This window comes from Lagopus muta, chromosome 17 (genome assembly GCF_023343835.1).
Source record: "Lagopus muta isolate bLagMut1 chromosome 17, bLagMut1 primary, whole genome shotgun sequence".
NCBI lineage: Eukaryota > Metazoa > Chordata > Aves > Galliformes > Phasianidae > Lagopus > Lagopus muta.
Window position 1 is genome coordinate 12177890 of NC_064449.1, and position 17744 is coordinate 12195633.

At 41.1% G+C, this 17744-nt stretch overlaps 1 protein-coding gene across 6 annotated transcripts in view; it reads right to left on the bottom strand.

The window, feature by feature from the left end:
• The window catches only part of PPM1F (protein phosphatase, Mg2+/Mn2+ dependent 1F), a 51919-nt gene that overhangs the window by 17223 nt on the left and 16952 nt on the right, over positions 1 to 17744 (bottom strand). For 2 of the 6 annotated variants that reach the window (XM_048964496.1, XM_048964495.1), the window contains exons 2-7: positions 12486 to 12616; positions 11168 to 11367; positions 10253 to 10441; positions 8985 to 9128; positions 8608 to 8701; positions 193 to 8041 (exon numbers count right to left, since the gene is read on the bottom strand). In XM_048964496.1, coding sequence (XP_048820453.1) covers positions 7668 to 8041; positions 8608 to 8701; positions 8985 to 9128; positions 10253 to 10441; positions 11168 to 11367; positions 12486 to 12616 — 1132 coding nt within the window. In that variant the 3' untranslated portion in view covers positions 193 to 7667. Of the gene's footprint in view, positions 1 to 192; positions 8042 to 8607; positions 8702 to 8984; positions 9129 to 10252; positions 10442 to 11167; positions 11368 to 12485; positions 12620 to 17744 lie in introns of those variants that run through there. The other 4 variants (XM_048964494.1, XM_048964493.1, XR_007380399.1 and 1 more) reach the window with 3 other exon arrangements.

The window sequence follows — 17744 nt, forward strand, 5'->3', positions numbered from 1 at the left end:
CAGGCTTATTTCCTTCTAGTACTTCTGCTAGTCTCTCCTCCTGTAAAAGACCCCATGGAAGAAAGGACTTGGTGATGATCATCAGTATGACAGAAAGATCCCTTAAAGATAATGCAATATGACCACTGTGCATCAAGCTACTTGAAGGACAAAAATGAAAAAAATACACTGAAGAAAAGAAACAAACGACACTTGAAATCAGTATGCTTTATTAACACCTCAGAAACATCAAATCCCACAGCAAAGAGTTCTTCTCCTCGCTTGTTTCCAGTCACTGCTTTGAAGCAATTTCTTGACATATGCAAGTAGATACATGAGGCACTGTGTGAATACAAAAGTGACAATACAAAAAAACCCCAACAATTAAACCTTACGCCATACATACATACAAATATATATAAAATATGGTGATGTAGCACAATACACACAAGCGCTGTTAGAACAATTTGTATAAACAAACACACGATACGCACAGCATGTAATGATCAATGACAACAGGTTTCTGACCTGCGTGCACAACCACTCAGTTTAAATAAAGTTTTAAGATACTAGAAACTGGTTAAGTCACAGCTTATAGAATCTGCTGTGCTGCAGCTTTTCTGCTCTGTGTCACAAGTGCAGATTAATATACAAAATAAATAAAGACTACAGCTCTACAACACTTGCTTAACAGCTCCTACTTCAAATTCACTGGCCATTTCACTTTCATTCAAGGTTCATTAGCCAACACAGTGGCAAGAAATGTGCCTAAAGCAACAGTTCTGCTTGTGGACTATTTTAATACTGATAAGGACACGTTTGTGTGTCAGCAGGAGTAGTTACTTAGAAGTTCAATTTCTAAATAAGCGAAGGATTGAAGCTATAATAGAGCAGATGTTGAGGAGGTACTCTGACAGAGAGGTTGGTTAACCACGTGCCATGCTGCAGTTACCAGCCTGTCTGCTAAACCAACTAGGGCAGGAAACAGAGAGCACTGAAGCAGTGGAGAAACTCAGAAGCCTCCTTTAAACACAGTGCAAAGGGTGAAAACACCAACAGCCTGCAAGAGCAGAAACCAGAGACTAGAAAGTCTCTCAAGCCCTGTATCTGGGACAAGAGCTACTCTTACCTGAAAAAAAGCTCAATTATTCCTAGGTAATAGCATGCAAATAGCAGGATTTTCTTCTTAACCAGCCAGTACTGGGCAATGCCAAAAGTACGAGTTGTTCTAGTCTCATACCTTCCTAGCTGACATGGTACCTTCTATACTCTTGGTGTTGCAGGCCTCCAAAGATCAGACCACATTCACTATAACACAGACGAAATTAAAATTACAAAAAGGCAATCAAATTGATTTAACAGCCAATATTGTTTTTTGATTAAGCAGTGGTTTTCTGGGAGGGGGACAAGGCAGTGGAGGACTGACACTGGAAGAGGCTGTAAGAGGTAGAAGAAAAGGAAAACTGGGAAGAAGGAAGATAGCAGGACTGGCTTTCAGAAGAGGAAGTAAGAAATGCAATATCCTCTTTTGTCAATGTAAAGTTTTAACCCACAACAAAATAAACATCTGTCTATTACTAAACAGGATGTCCTTCAAACACACTGAAGGTGAGGAAAAAAAGAAATAAACGACAGCAGGATTCATCATCTAATGTTTAGTAGAATGTCTTTTAACACTAGAAAGAGCAACATGAGGAAGAGGAGCTGCTGCATCTCATTTCCTGAAAAGGTCCCCTTAAGATCTCTCTAGTTACTCTTTGCCTTTACACATCCAAAAGAAACAGTCATCCCTTACATAAGAGGATAAACACTTCCTACTGGGAGCAACGATCACACCTTCAAGGTCCATCTGCTAAAGCAACAAACCCTCCATGTGCCGAAGGCACTGCCACATAGATGATAATAAATCAGGAAGTGATCCACTAGATCATGGTTTTTGTGCATGGATACCCAGAAACATTTTATCTCTACTGTGTTCATTACTTGATATATTAATATCTCATGGGAATCAGGCTAATCGTTTAGAATACAATTACTGAATATTCTCTCCAGTAGAGTGGTCACAAAGCCCAGATAAATGTAACTTTCTAAGCAGCTGAATATTTTTTCTCTCTTCAGACTAAAAAGCATGTAAGACTGAGAGGAGTTTGTTAACAAAATAAAGCAAAATACTACAAAGCAGCCAAATTCGTCTGCTGAGGTTTTAAGCTGACAGTCCACGGCAAACTCTCCTAGGTTGTTACTGCACTGTTTGCATTCCAAGAAGCTTGAAAACATTTATTTCCCTGTTGATTTTCTCCTCTTCTATTTGACAAAAGCTGCACCTTCTATACTGCCAACACAGCTGTCTTTTCTTTATCTTTGTGTCTACCAGCAGCAGTGTGCTCTGCTTGGAAAACACACTGAACTACCAACAACCCAGGGGACGGCTCGTCCTGCTCGGGCTCCCGCCTAGTGGGTCACACAACACAGACGTAAGCAATTCTCTGTGCGGTTTTGGCTTCTTGTTTTATTTGGAAATAGAAGGTTACGACAGGAGTCTACCAGCTTATTTTAAGGTATTTTGAGAAGTGTCTACGACAGATACGTGTTCAGCTGTTTCCATCTGATTACTTTTCAGCTGATGTGGCTGAAATCAACAGAAATAAGTACCTACAATAAGATCCAGTGAACTTATTAGAAACAAGCACATCTTGAGCACAAAGCGATGGGCTTAGCTCTTAGAGCTGCCAGTGCTATGAAGCAGTCCCACAGAAGGGCTGGCTGTTCTGGTGGCTAGATTCAGGGAAGCAGGGAGGATCAGCCTCATGGTTTAGGTGCTGTCAGTTTAGGTTGGCAGAAAAATTAATCATTTTTCAGCACAACTGCAAACATGCCATAAACTTGTTTAGAAAGAATACACAAGTGCTGTAGATGAGGAAGTTTAGCGCTCATTTCAAAGCTTTTCTCCCTCTTCAGCCCTTCCTGAAACACATTCTGGTTATCAGGAATTGTCTGCTCCTCAAAAAAGGGAACCGGACCATTACGTCCCAGTGGGATTTTGTCTGACAGCACAGGCCCAATTGCACAACAGACAGCACGTGAAGCCTCTGCAATCTGCTCTGTTGTGGCTAATATTTGCCCCACCTTCTCCTTTAAGAGTTTGCTTGATACTTCAGTACTATGAGAACAGACGTATACCATGTCTGGTGCCATGTGTTACCTATCTGCATCCACAAGAATCCCAGTAAGCTAAATAATGAGCACAAACAGAGAGCAGAGCTGCAATCTTACTTCAGGCTTCAAGCAGCTCAACTAGCTGACTCTCTATGAATGGAAGGTATTTGCTGGTTCCTTAAAGACACTGTCTCTCATGCAACACTGTTTAGAAATGCATATGTTCCTCAGCCACTTGTTTTGGAAGCACATTTTGTTTGTTTTTAAAGATTGATGGGACAGAAGTTTCACCCCCAGACAGCTGCTTTAAGCTATCAACAGAGAGCAGGTTTTCCATAGCAGACAGCTAACTTCTCTCCAGAATTCGGAAAGCAAGAGAAGCACTTTTACAAATATTCAACAACAACCAAAAAGGACATTCCATTGGCTTTTCATGACAAAAAGCTAATAGCACTGGAAATGCTTTTAAAAACAGCAATATCTCTTCTGACTTTGAGATAAGTGTCTATTAAACACTATTAAAGTCATCACTGTGATTAACATGATTCAATCACCAGCTCTGCTCAATTACTCATCCTGTGAGAGCTCACCAGCAGCACCACTTCGTTAGCACGCTTCACATCCTTACTCATGGCAGCAGCTGCAGTGACTGAACGCACCCAATGCCCCCTCTTAGCAGTACTTTACATGTGAAGACACCTTAAAACTCAATTTGGTGGCATTAACTTCCAAGACAGCACTGAGGGGTCAGTCACTCAGGATGCTTTCACTGTGATCCCTTCCTTGACTGTTTGAAGCCAGAGCTGCCACATCTCAGTTTTGCCTTTTTAATGCCTGTGTTTCCAACCCTTTCAAGCACTAGTACTTCACGCCAAAGAACTGACATGTGCGGCTTTATATTCCAGCCCACTTCCTTTTTAAAATAGGCATTAATAATACTTAAATGCATTCCTCTCTATTTTTCACCCCTCCATCACTTACAGGGTGGATTTTACTTAATCTCAGTTCAAAAAATCTTCCTGCCTTTCTATCTTCTGTATTAGGAAGAAAAACAAACAAACAAAAGAAGTAATCTTTAAAATTGTAACCTCATCTGTGTCAGACCAAGACTTCATTATCCCAGGTGCATTTCTTTGCCAGAGAGGGCAGGGTAGGAAAGGAAAGAAAGGTGGAAGTGTGAATTACCCATAATCAAAAGAGACATTGTATACCCACTAAGCAGGATGGCTAAAGCCAGTTTTCAACCAAGCACAATGTGAGAATACAAGCATGCTGCGTTTCAAAGATTCTGGCTCCTCTCAGGGGCAGCTTTCTAGGACTGCGTGCTAAAAATGCAGCAGACAGCCAGCTGAAATCTAGTAAAATATGAAAACAATTTTTCATTGAACATTTGTCTTGAATGTGTCAGCTAATTTCTACAGCTTCAGAGATGTTGGCAAGACTCAAGTATTGGTTTTGATGCACGTTCATCAGCAAACAAGGAGGCAAACTGTCAACTGGTGGACAAGCATTAATATACTGTTGTATCACTGAGTACACTGGTAAGGCCTAGAGAGGTGAGATCATTTCCTCACTCAAATTACATAACATTTTTATGTGTTGAAACCAAGAGGGTGAACAAAAATTAAATAAAGCAAATCAAACCCACCGCCTGAAATCCAGGGATTTTTGAGAGGGATGATATGAGAAGCTGCAGGCGTAGCAGGTTAGCACTGTGGATTAAAAAACAAGCAAACAAAAACACACGCCACAACCCTAAAATACCAAACATAGCACCCTCTGTATTTTGTCCATAGCGTGGACTATCTTCTGCTAGAGCACCGCTCCACTGCTGGCACTCCTTGTAACAGTGCTGTGCATTACAGCTGCTGGCTTCTAGAGGTGATATTAACATCACAAGTGAAAGAATGCATAATTTCTCTCCTGAAGCACAGCTTGAGAATTAGGTTTCTGATTACTGCAGACAGCTTTCTAAGAGGTGTGTTTTACTTAGCCTCCAATAAAACAAACAGACAAACCAGCTCCAAATTTGACTGGATATTCTCACACAGCTGTAAGTACACATTGGAATACTTTGTTTCTACAGTATTGTAAATCTTCACCAAGAGATTGAAATGAAAGGATCATTTCTGAGAGTTTGACTTGTTCAGCCCCCCATCCTCCATGTTTTGGGAAACTTGACCAATTTCAGAGTGATCCATATTACGAACTTAGCAAAATGTCACACCTCCCTTCATGAATGGAACAGCTTCCTCCTCACCTGACAGCTATGAAATCAAACAATTCTGTATTATTCTTTCTATACTAACAACAAGAACTTTGTTTCCAAGACACCAAGAGGCACAGCGGTCATCAGAATTTAGCATGACTCTGAATATCTAGGTCAGAAATCATAGCGATGGGAGATGGCAAATGCAAAGTGACTATGTTATGCAAGACAGAAGGCTTCCTGAACTAAAGCAGGCTCATAGAAAAATTAACACCTACCCTACTAGGTTACCCTCACAGAAAGAAGTCACCTATTTTAGGTCAGTAAAATGTAGGATGGGGAAGTGGTTACAACCTTGTTGGAAAAGCTACTGTTGTTGCACAGCAAAACAACAAAGGCCGAGCTGCTACAGGGATGGCAGCTCACAGAAGAGTTACTGTGTTAAACGCTACCATTGTCCCTAATAACCCAACAAAGGCTCCAGTCACTCGAGGACCGCACTGCCCACCCCAGCTGATGGTGCAGAGACAGCACAGACAGAAACAGCTCTACTGTTCTTTGTTCAGCCATCTCAACTCTCCTAGCTAAAATTTCCTCCCATAGAGACATTACTTTTCAACACATTTTGATCCACAGCACTGACATACTGCAACATCATGTGCTTCTAAATTAGGCATACAATCTTGCTGCCAGATGTAAAGCACTTCTTGTTTAGGTATAGAAATTACTAACACATTTGCCATTGAGCCTTCAGATCTTGTTGAGTTCTGCCAGTCAGGCTAGCAAAGCAGGAGCAAACACGGCCAGGGGCTCTAGTGTGTAATGGATCTAGCAGTTGCAAAACAAAACACACATTCATTAAGGACTCTTTCATCATAACCTTAGCTTCACATCTCCTTAAAAAGTTATTTAGATTCCCAAAGTCCAAGAAATATGGCAAAATCAATCATCTAGTAACAAAAAACGATTACTGAAACGTTTCTAGTTTATGTTACCAAATTTTCTTCTGAAAGTTGTATTTCTTTTTAAATGAAATGAAATGAGATCAGATTATTACTTCACGATTACCTAGCCAGAGCTTTATGCATGGGGCAGGGGTAAGTCACAGTAAGTACTGTGAAGCTTATGTCACATGTTATGCAACTTGGCAACAACAAACGAGATGTTTTCTTGAAACCCTGTTCCCACTAAAATCATTAATAAAAGTGAAAGAGTTAAGTGCATCACACGTTAATATTAATGAAATAAAGTCACATTTTAAAAACACTATAAACTGGCTCATCAGAGTATGATGAGAAGCCAGCAATCCTTGTGTGAAATATTTAAGGCACTTGAGGACAGTCAGTTTTTAAAACCAGGTAATAAAGATGCCATTTTAAAATTCTAATTTAAATAAAACATAACAAAATAAAGTAACACTGCAAAGAGAAAAAAAAATCTTCCACTCTAAGTTTCAGAAGCTAAAATAAAAATCGCATTTGTTATAGTACACAGAAAAATGGTAGAAACAGAACATATTTAACGCGCACACAAACTTTGTAAAGATCTCTCTCAAATACAGCAATACGGTTCCTTTCTTTTCAGGCTGCCAGACAGCCAATAAACATTTTTGTTAGAAATAATCCAGTGCAGTTAAATACTGGATTCCAGTTTATTAACCATAGCATCCCAGGAAGTAGCTTGGGATGTTGCTTTTTTGCTCTGCCACTGGAGCATTCAGCTCCATTTTCCCGTCTCCATACACACAAAATTAAATGTTTCTGCCTGAAGAAAGAGGCAATATCGTTCTCTTAACATCATCTTTGGTACAAAACAAAAGTAACCTACATAGCATAATGGTGTGCTATCAAGCCTGTTCCTACAAACTATGCAAAGTAACAACCTTTTCTTTCATGATAGCTTCTCTACTCCCAGTTCCCAAAGCAATATCACAAATGGAACACAGAGCACTCTTTTGAAGCATTACTTCAAATTTTCACTTAGAATTCACAAATGGTGGATCTCACCCACTAGCTTATACGTACACTTTTTGCCACCCCAGGGCAGAAGGATATGGCAGCAGTCCTGGGACATGTTTTAGAATTCCACTCCCACAGACAAGAGAGCTGTACGAATCTCCATGGCTCTCCAGGGTTTTTTGAATGGAGGGAAAGAGAAAGAAAAGACAAATGGGAACTCAGTAAAAGGAGACTTTCCTTTTTGTTAAATGTTTGTCCATTTGTCATTTTTCCTGACGCATTTTGCCTATTGTATTAGAGGCTTACTTCAGTGGAAAGCAGTTCCTTAAGCAAACTTTTAAACCTTCTGGATTAAGCAGATTTTGTCACTGTGTGGCTGCTGCCTCACAGCTGAGGAAATTAAAGGGTGAGCTCCGAGCATCATCCCCAGTCTCAAGGCTCTTAGTGTCTCTGAGACAGTCTGCCAAGATGTCCTGTGGATCCCTCAAGAACACCACTAGAACAGTAATGTTGTCATTGGAGCCATTTTCCTTCGCAGCAGCCACCAGTCTTTCTGCTGCTTTGAGACCCACTCCTTTGGTTTGCATTAAATGATCTAGGACTAAGTCTACAACCTCATATGGCTTGACAGCATCAAAGAATCCATCACAGGCTAGAAGCAAGTAATCTTCAGAACCAGTCAGGTCAAACGAATCTCCATCTGCATCACCAGAGATGTAAGGCTTTTGAAACACATCACCTAAGACAAATGATCAAAACAAAGGCTTCGTTACTTCAAATACGAACAGTTCTTCACCCATAATTGCTTTTAGTGCCCCAGAGGACAGACAGATCATACTCCAGACATATCTGATACTGGACTGGAACAGTGAAAAATAGTGAATTCAAGGTAGAACACAGCAATCTGATTTAAAAGTTGTACCCAAGAGTGAATAAAAAATACAACATATTTAAACACAAAGAAGCCTGGATAAACATTTTTTACTTCTTCCACTTGAACACAAGAAATACCCTTAAGTTTGTTGTAGAACAATGGAGAACAGTGTCAGAAACCTTCAAGAAGCCAAGGGTTTAAATACTTTGGAATGTCATGTCCAGTATGTAAAACAGAACAGCATACCATGCTCATGGTAAAAGCAGTAAGACTAGATAGGTATAAACTATTTAAAAAGTTACATAGACATAGTCTAACCTCATGGCAAAGTGGTTCACTATTTGAACAACACTGAGCAAAATGTCACTTAGTTACACAGTCTCAGGTGGTACATTCTAATAAAGCTTGATCTGAACTGTGCTGATGCTTACCAATTGCTCTGGAAACAGCCAAAGTGCCATTAACCCGCCAGCAGTCCATGTAGGTTACACATCCACCCAGAGCCTCAATACGTGCTCTCTCATCCTGAAAAACAGCAAAATACACATTTCATACCAAGTGTCTTTTGGAAAAACAGTCTGCATAGGAACTTCAGTTAAGACTACCAGTACCATCAGCACTTCCAAGGCGTCATGGAGTAGAGATTGCCTTTTCGTAACACAGGAGTGGATGGAATCATCATTCTCAAAAACCTACTGCACTACAGAAAGTATGCGGATCATGAAACTCAACGCTTGGCTCCAAAAGGTTTCAGAGAGATTCTGACAGCACATGCAAAAGGAAAAACAAATCAAAGATTCAGACTTACCTCTCTCTCTGGTTTGTGAGGTTCCATTAACGTCACAGCATTTCCTTGCTGCACAAGCATTACCTGCGAGTCCCCTAGCCATGCTATGTGTAGCTTGTTCCCTACAATCAATGCAGATACACCTGTTGTGCCACTCCGCAGCCTCTACAGAAGGAAAAAGATGTGTTAGGTGAATATCCAACAAATAGGTTACACAGCTGTATAATCAATGGATATTAAGATGTTACAATCACAAAATAAACAAGAGAGTTAGGCAAAGTAGATTATGATAACAAAAGAGAATAAATGGAAGGCTAACCCTTAGTTGGGCTCACCACAAAACACCAGAAGGAGGGATCTCCAGAAGAAATCCTTCCCCACTGGTAGTCAGCTCTTCAATAGGTCTAGGAGAGGTGCAGCCTGGCTCCACCCCTTCCGGCAGCACAGGTGAATTGAATTGCCTTCAGCTGTGCTCCTCTGGCTGACTCATGGCTCGCCTCAGGTGATCAATCAGAGGTTCAGGCCGTGACCCAGCAGTTCCCATACACATAGCAAAACTACAAACTTACATTTAATAAAACTTAAACGCAGTGCAGTAGACCTGTGATCATAATTCAAGTACATTTTAAAAGGTACTACATATATCAGATGCATAAAGATCTACACAGATACACGTGAAATAAACTATTTATTCCAGTATGCAGATAGTTCATACTGCCTTTTTCATTATCTTCCCTCTCTGCTATTAGTTCCAAAACTGATCAGTTACTGCTGTAACAAGTGTTCTCACTACCAGCACTATTATAATAAACCATCCTTCCTTTCTGTAGATTTGACAAAAAAAATATTCATCATACCAACTCGATTCAAGGCAGATCAATACCTGAAGAGCCTGTTCTAGGTCCTTTTTACAATTACAGAATACACTTTTATCTTATTGTCACCTGTTACGTTAAAGGTAGGAAAAATGAGGAAGAAGATGAAATCTCTTTTGAGGTAAGGAGTAGGACAATGGAACCTAGAGACTGCCTAATTCAGGCAGAGAGCAATGTTCTCTCAAATAACTGGTTGTTTAGAACACTTAGTGCTTATTTTTGATCACCCACATGCAAGCATCACCATTTCACTTTTCCTCAAAAGAGAAATAATTTGATCAAACAGTTTCATGCAGCATTATTTAATAAATAATTCAAAGATACTATAGTGACAGAATTTTCTGGATAATACCATGTTGTCCAACAGTTCTTACTGTTATTTGAATACAAGGGAATTAACCTCTACCCACTCACCTCTCTTTTAGCTTTGAAAAGAAACATTTCATCTGTCTTCTGGAAAGAGCATTTCAAGGCCTCAGCTGGATTCTTAACAATCTCCTGGTGCAGCCCCACATTTACATGTAAATGTGTTGCTGAATAATTGGCAGCATCCACTCCACCATGGCCATCAAATATCGCAAAGTAAGCACGATCGATGTCATCCTTTTCCGGGGAGGAAGAAAAAGGAAGAAATATAAATGTTCAAAAATAAAATAGCTCCTACAGCAGTAACAGCAAGCAACGTTCTGTTCTGGGCTTTCTTCCATATGATGTTGCATAGGTAAGGACAATTTAAGCCAGTTAAGCCACGTGCAAAATGGATGAAGTGGGTACTCCGCAGGGGAATTACTTTTCTTTAGTAGATCTTAGTAATTTAACATCCTAAAATTCTAGAATTGAAACAGTACAGAGTTAATTATGTAGTTCTACTCCAGCTTTCTTTATTGGCATTTGTTCTTGTTTAACTCCTCTTTTTTTTTTTAATTAAAACACATAATTTACACATTAATAAATAAATAAATAAATATTTTATATTTATATATAGATATTTATATATTTATATTATATAAATATATTAATAAATATAAATAAAACACATAAGTCAGAAAAACACCACACCTCCAGCAACGTAGTGACAGATAACTTTCAATATTTCCACAACGCTTACGAGACGAAACCTAAAGTCACAAGATCCTTCTTTATCAGGGCATTAGTTAGGTTAATCAGCCCCTAGCAGACAAAGTAGGTACTTGCTCCAGCACAGACATGATAAATACCTCATGGCAGCAAATCCTCACCATTTCACAAATCACATATCACTAGACCACTGTGCTTATTGCAACGTTGAAAAACTAATGAACTGCTCTCCCCAGCGCTGTCCAGACTTACTGCTAAGCCAAACAGCTGATTGAACTCCATGAGGATAACATGGCGGTCCTCCATTTTCCGTCGAGTGTTACGGATGGCATGGGTGGAAACAAGCAGGAAACGCTTCAGTGGTCTCAGCGGTGGCGACTGCTTCTGCCATTCAAAGCAGACATCCCGAAGTCTGTTAAAGAAGCAGCGCTGCAGCGACTCTCCGTCCAGCACTGACAGCACAAAGACAAAACAGTAAGTCGTGCCCCATCATTTACCCTGTCTTTCCTTCAAGTGGCTTTCCTTAGAGCTACATGCATGCACTCAGCACTCTGCCCCTACAAGCTCTGCAAGGCTCCAGAGAATCACATGAAAGGCAACAATACTGGAAAACAGTGTAACATTCGGGATAAGGAAAGGTTCGGGTACTTCATAGCTCTCATTCAAAAATGGGCTTATCACAGAAGTGACTACATTAAAAAGTAATCCCAACAGGATCCAAAAAAATCTGTCTGTCAAACTAGACACAAATGATATTATGTGAAACACACCATGTTTGGTGGCAGAAGTGCATTCCTATTCAAAAAGAAAAATAAAAAACAGATCAAGTAGGCAGAAAATCCAACCAACTGGATAACAGATTGTTCTCTTGGATACAAGCACTGAAATACCATTAGCCAGACATCAGGTTATGTCCTACTGAACCACTTCCACTACAACAACAAGAAAGTGTAAGAGTAAGCTTTGTTGAGGTCAATAGCTCAACTCATAGCCAAGCAGAGCAGATTCAAATTTTAAGCTGCTGTTTTTATCTTTTTAAACACATGGGGCTGTAAAAGCTGAAGGGACAGAAAAGAACCTGCAACTTTCCTGCTTTGTCATGACAGAGCAGAAAATGTAAAGACCCACTGAGCATAGTGCAAAAAGCTCCAGACAGACACTCAAATCCATTTCTGGATTGGTCCCAAAGATCAATTTATCCAAATTTACTGTTCATCAGACTGAATGATTTGATTTTTGGCATTGTGTGAGAAGTTCTTAACTAACTAATTCAGGAAGCACTGCAGACACGTTCACTTGTTAATTATTTTTGGAAAGACAAACTCTCTTCCCTTTCCAGAAAACCAACTCTTGCAATGAGTCCAGGGCTCCAGACAGCACATTTGTATCTTGCCCACAAAACCAGCGTCACTACCTTTCTTCCCACAAATACCTGGCAGGGGCAAATAAAGTTCTGTTCAGTGCTGCTCACCAGACAGTCTAACCAGATATTCTGGGAAACGTTTCAAAACACTGAAGTATTCCAACAGACAGCCTCTGAGAAAACCACAGAAGGAGAAAGTATACTTACAGGTGAATCTTTCCTCCTCGCCTTCTCCCTGTCTTTCCACACTTTCCCTCTTAAATTTAGTCAAATCTGTTCGGAGAACTTCATCAACTGCAGTGTGGATCACTGATGCTGCAAGGAGTGGCGAAATACCTCTGCTGGTAACAAAAGGAAGGGAAAGAAGAACAGTATTAGTTTAAACTGAACTACAGCCTCACTGTTTATGACTGTTGACCTCAACTCAGAATTAAGAGCGTGTACTCAATCAATAATTTCAACTTTATTAGTAAACGAGCAGAACAAACCATGTTTGATATTTATTCGTATAAATGCTTAGAAAGATCTTCAGTTAGACAAACACCTTCTCAAGAAGGCAAAGAGGAGGAAGCACATGAATCATGTTCTCAAACCGCTGCCTCGTGCTTCAGCCACAGATGGTATCCCATACTCTCGAGCCCTCAGATGGGAATGGCTACCTTCAGCTCTGGGCTCTGAGCACAAACCTGCTGTTGGGACTCACTATGCAACAGTTCCTGTTTGCAGCTAACTGCCTCACCGCAGGCAGGAGCAGGATCTCCGTGCGGTGGTTCCCAAAAAGGTTACTTTGGACTCCAATTCCCTTCCCTCCGAGAGGAAAGCCACGCTCAGTACTAACCTAAAAAACTCTTCACACTCAGTTTGTTCTGACTGGAAGGTCTCCAAAGAAACCCTTCTCCAAGGAAAAAGGTGCAAAGGGTGATACTGGAAAATGACTCCTATATTCACTCTACTCCTGTGGCTGATGCTAACAGTTAAGTACATGACATCCATTCCAGACATTTTTTTATGGGCACAATGAAAAATAAGCAGACATTCATATTAAGAACTTTATCTTTTGTTCATGGGGTGTTTGATGCCCACAAAGCAACAAATTATGCAAACAAAGCAAATAACACCTTAAGGCATCTGCAGCAAATCAAGGACAAGATGTTGTTCTGCCAGAAAACATCGCCAGCTGGGGAATAAGAACTGGTGGGAGCAACTGGCTCTGCAGAGGTTCAACGCAGACAAGAGGCAGAAGAGCTGGGGGAAGACTGTGAGCTTTCAGATCCCTGTGACAACAATCTGAAACGTATTTTGCCATTGTTTCTGAAAGACATGCTCTGTCATATTCTCACAGCCACATATGAGCACCTCCCATGGCAGCAAACAGAAAGCACTGTGTTAGTCAGCAGGTTGCTAACAGAAGCATTTTTTATGCTGTGCAATGATGGCCTACTTTAATGAGTCATTTCAGTACTTCAGATAGATGGCAACAAGTTTGCAGTTGTTGCAGCACTACCTGCAGTCATCCCACATCGTGGGAAGCCAGAAATTTGGTCTATTAAAAAAGAAAAAAAGACTAATACGTTTTGAAGAGACACTTTCTTTCCTACAAAGCCCTGGCCTGCTGTACTGGGTCCCAAAGAAGACCCTTAACCAAAAGGCAACGTACTTATTGCCATAATTCACAAGCCCCGTAAAAACTCTTTGTACAGGAAGCCTGCAACAAAGAAAAGGTTTACAAGTTATTATGTCACATCCTTCAACTTTGTCCAGATGCCACCCAGTTTATTAGAAGGAAATTCAGAGATTCCTCAATACTGATACATCTCATTGAGCTTTACTTCCTACATATTTTCTCTTTGTCCATCTCCACAGTTTTGCAAATCTAAAAAAGAAAAAGGCTGCTTACTGAGAATCTGTTTGCTCTACAGAACCAATGCAGCTGGTTCGCATGGACCAGCAGAAGACAACAGTTACAAAAAATCATGATCCTGCCCATCTAGTCAAACCTCAGCTCTGGACAGAACACATCCCCTGATTATTTTGTAAGCTCTCAGTGTTAGTGCTACCATGCCTGTAATCCTGCTTTTTAATAAAGCTCGGGTAAATGGGGCTCCAGGGCAATGCTGTTTTCCATTCAGCTTAGATGTTTACTGGTTCTAATCTCAGCCCCTAAAGCTGAGCTTCAAGAGCTAACAAAATACATAATCAAAGATGAGTAAGAACTGCTTCTTCAGTGTAGAGCCCAAGGTCTCACTTGGCAGGAGAATGGCTGGGAGCAGAGGCAGTACCTATGGCAACCACTGCAAAAGCAGAAGCCCACTGCAGTTACAATAAGAAATCTCAATGCTTTTTCTGTAAGCAAAGAAGACCGTCACTTCTTGTCAAAATCCTTTCAAAGCAGTCCAGGACACCCTGCTGACAGGCTGAACCAAGCACAGTTCAGTTTTCATGAATCAGAAGAACTACTGTAGTTGCTTCCTAAGTGAGAAAATAACCATGTTGGGAGGAAGAGGGAAGTCAGTGGGGTATGTTTCATGGAAGGAAGCAACATCCTCTTAAAAGCCTTAGGAGAAATACGACAATACCATTTCTGTGACACACGCAACTCTAATTACGTAGCCTCAGCCCACACAGGCTGGTGGTAAACAGCCTGAGAATTCCTCTGCTACGGGCTATTTCTTTGCCGACAAAAAGGGTGTGTTTTGACCACAGTAAAAATTTAGACGAAAATTAATGCATGTTGTAACAGTGGAGATGAAGCACTGTAGCTTCAATGCCAGCTGAAATCAGAGCACCAGTGGCTGGGGCACAGAGTTCATATCCTCCAGCTACTTCACGGTAAAATATGAGCCTCATTTTAAAGACCTGAGAATAGACAAAAGCATTAAGAGTAAAGCCTCAGCTCCGACTACGTTTCTTTCAGAGGCCTGCAAACACACACAGGCCTTCTGTCATGCTCTGTGCCTGCAGCTTGTGGCAGTTTTGAGAAAGCAGCATTCTGCAACAGATGGCAGGCTCCAAACAGCTGCTCTTGGAGCAGAGCAGCAAGCTCTGCATGATCCAGTGCAGGGTGCTACGAGCCTCATGGGGACAGACCAAGCACCCAAGGCTTACACAAAGCCTGCGGAATGTTTTCCCCTTTTCTTGGGAGGAAAATAATTCACATTCCCTGACATGCTCTATTCCACAGCCACGTCAGGAGATCTCTTTATGACAACAAGAGCTCGCTAACTGCAGTGGCTATGTCTGAAGACCACTTGCCACTTTTCACAGAAAAAAAAGAGTTACAGATGAAATATTAAAGGGCTGCCACTGTACAATCCTCCTTTCAGCGTATCTATATAATCAGATATATATACACACACAAAAGCTATAGAGAGAGGTAGATGTAGGCTGTGTGACGAAGAGATGTTAAATCTGCCATCAAACGCTTCTAGCTTCAGGCAGCAGCAGTAGGGAAGACCTATTTTTGCTCCTATTGGTAGCTGTAACACCAGAAGAGCACATACAGTACAGCTCTGCCACTGAAGCAAAAGTTTGGCACTGCAGACTCGGTGTGTTTATAGCACATTACAACTGCATCAGCAAAGCATTTTTAATGCAGATCTGCAAATGCCAGCAGCTCTCTGACATCAGGTCATAAGATCTCCCGATAAACAATAGTTGCTTGTATTCAATATTTTCTCCCCAGTCTGTGACTTTAGTTTCTCTCCTCCAGATACAGAATCATAGAATGGCTTGGGCTAGAAGGGCCCCCAAGGATCATCAAGCTCCAACCCCCCTGTGGCATGCAGGGCCACCACCCTCCAGATCTGGCACTAGCTCAGGCTGTCCAGGACCCCATCCAAGCTGGTCTTGAACACCTGCAGGGACAGAGCATCCACAACATCTCCATGCAGCCTGTTCCAGTACCTCACCACTTTCTCTGAAGAGCTTCCCCCTGACATCCAATCTAAATCTTCCCTCCTTAAGCTTAAAACCACTCTCCCTTGTCCTGTTGCTATCTACCTGAAGAAAAAAGTTTATTCCTTTCCTTTTTTATAATCTCCTTTTAAAGGCTGCCGTGAGAACTCCTCACAGCCTTGTCTTCTCCAGGCTGAATAAGCCCAGCTCCCTCGGCCTGCATTCATAGTGGAGGTGCTCCAAACTCTCATCACTGTTGCAGCCCTCCTCTGGACCTTCTCCAACAGCTCCCTGTCTGCTATTTTGGAGGCCTCAGTTGCAACACAGAACAAGCTGGTTTTGACCATCACCCAAAATTCCTAGACTCTATTTGTTAATAATTTACAAAATCAACTAGTAAGCAGCAAAAGCACTACATGCCTCTTGTGCACTGATCTCATCAAGGTTTCCAACCATAACACTACGAACCATGAACAAATGCGCACACCGGTGGTTCCTGAAAACAGGCATTCCTGCTAATCCACACTTGCTTTCACAGCTGAGCACAACTGGTCCCATGAAAAGCGGAAAGTCTGTTGGTAGGTGTTCACATAAAGCAAATGGATCACTGAGATCATGAAAGAGCAGTACTCTGTGCATCACAGTAACATACGCTGTCCAAAACCAAGAGTGAGAAAGTAAGCGTGGGGTGATTCATTAAATGCTGGGTCAGTAACAGTGCTCAGAGAGGAGGATAATAAAGGTTGCTCTTAGAAGAGATTGAGTAAATCAGTCACAAGACAAATCCCTCCCCCAGCTTCACGTGAACATCACATAAAAACGTTAAAATATCAGAATTGCGAAATTAAGAGTTCTAAAAGCAGAGAACTGCTGAAAACAAATACACCAGGGCTATGCCTCAGGTGTAAGCATTACAGTGCAAAGCACAAAGACAGAGAACAGGATGCTGAGGCAGCTAAGAGACGAAACACGGCAAATGCTTCAGGAAGGGCCACAGCGGAAAGCTGCAGCTCACAGCTGTTATTGCAGTGAAGTCTGCTCAAACAGGAAGCCTGCTGGAAACCCACATTGTTCTTTCGCTGTGTCATGGGATGGTCTTCAGCTTCCACCAAGGCAAAGGAAACATTTCTGTATTCCTGCTAAGATTACATCTCGTGTTCTGTTTCAGTACAGGACAGTAAAATTTTAGGTTAATTTCTAAATGTTTGGAAATAATTAAATTCTCATTTACATCAATCCATTTTCACAGGTTGTGGTAAGGCATGCTCTTAGCCAGAAGAGTATTAATAAAAATTCTGCAAAACAAGAGGATTGCTTTGCCCAGTTCCTAAGAGTTCTCTGTAAGTATTTAACTCTGTATAAGGCAGGCACTTCCTTGATTTAAATTATCCGAAGTAGAAGTATCTGCAAAGATTCAGTAGATAAGACATTAAACCTGGTCAGGAAGCAAAAGCGTTGCCTGTCTCACAGTGCCAGCTACATGTGCAGAAGATAGTTAGAATAATTCATTTTAGATTAGCAAAGACAAGCAAGAGGGTCAGCTCCAGACACCCGGCTCTTCCATGCAAGCCA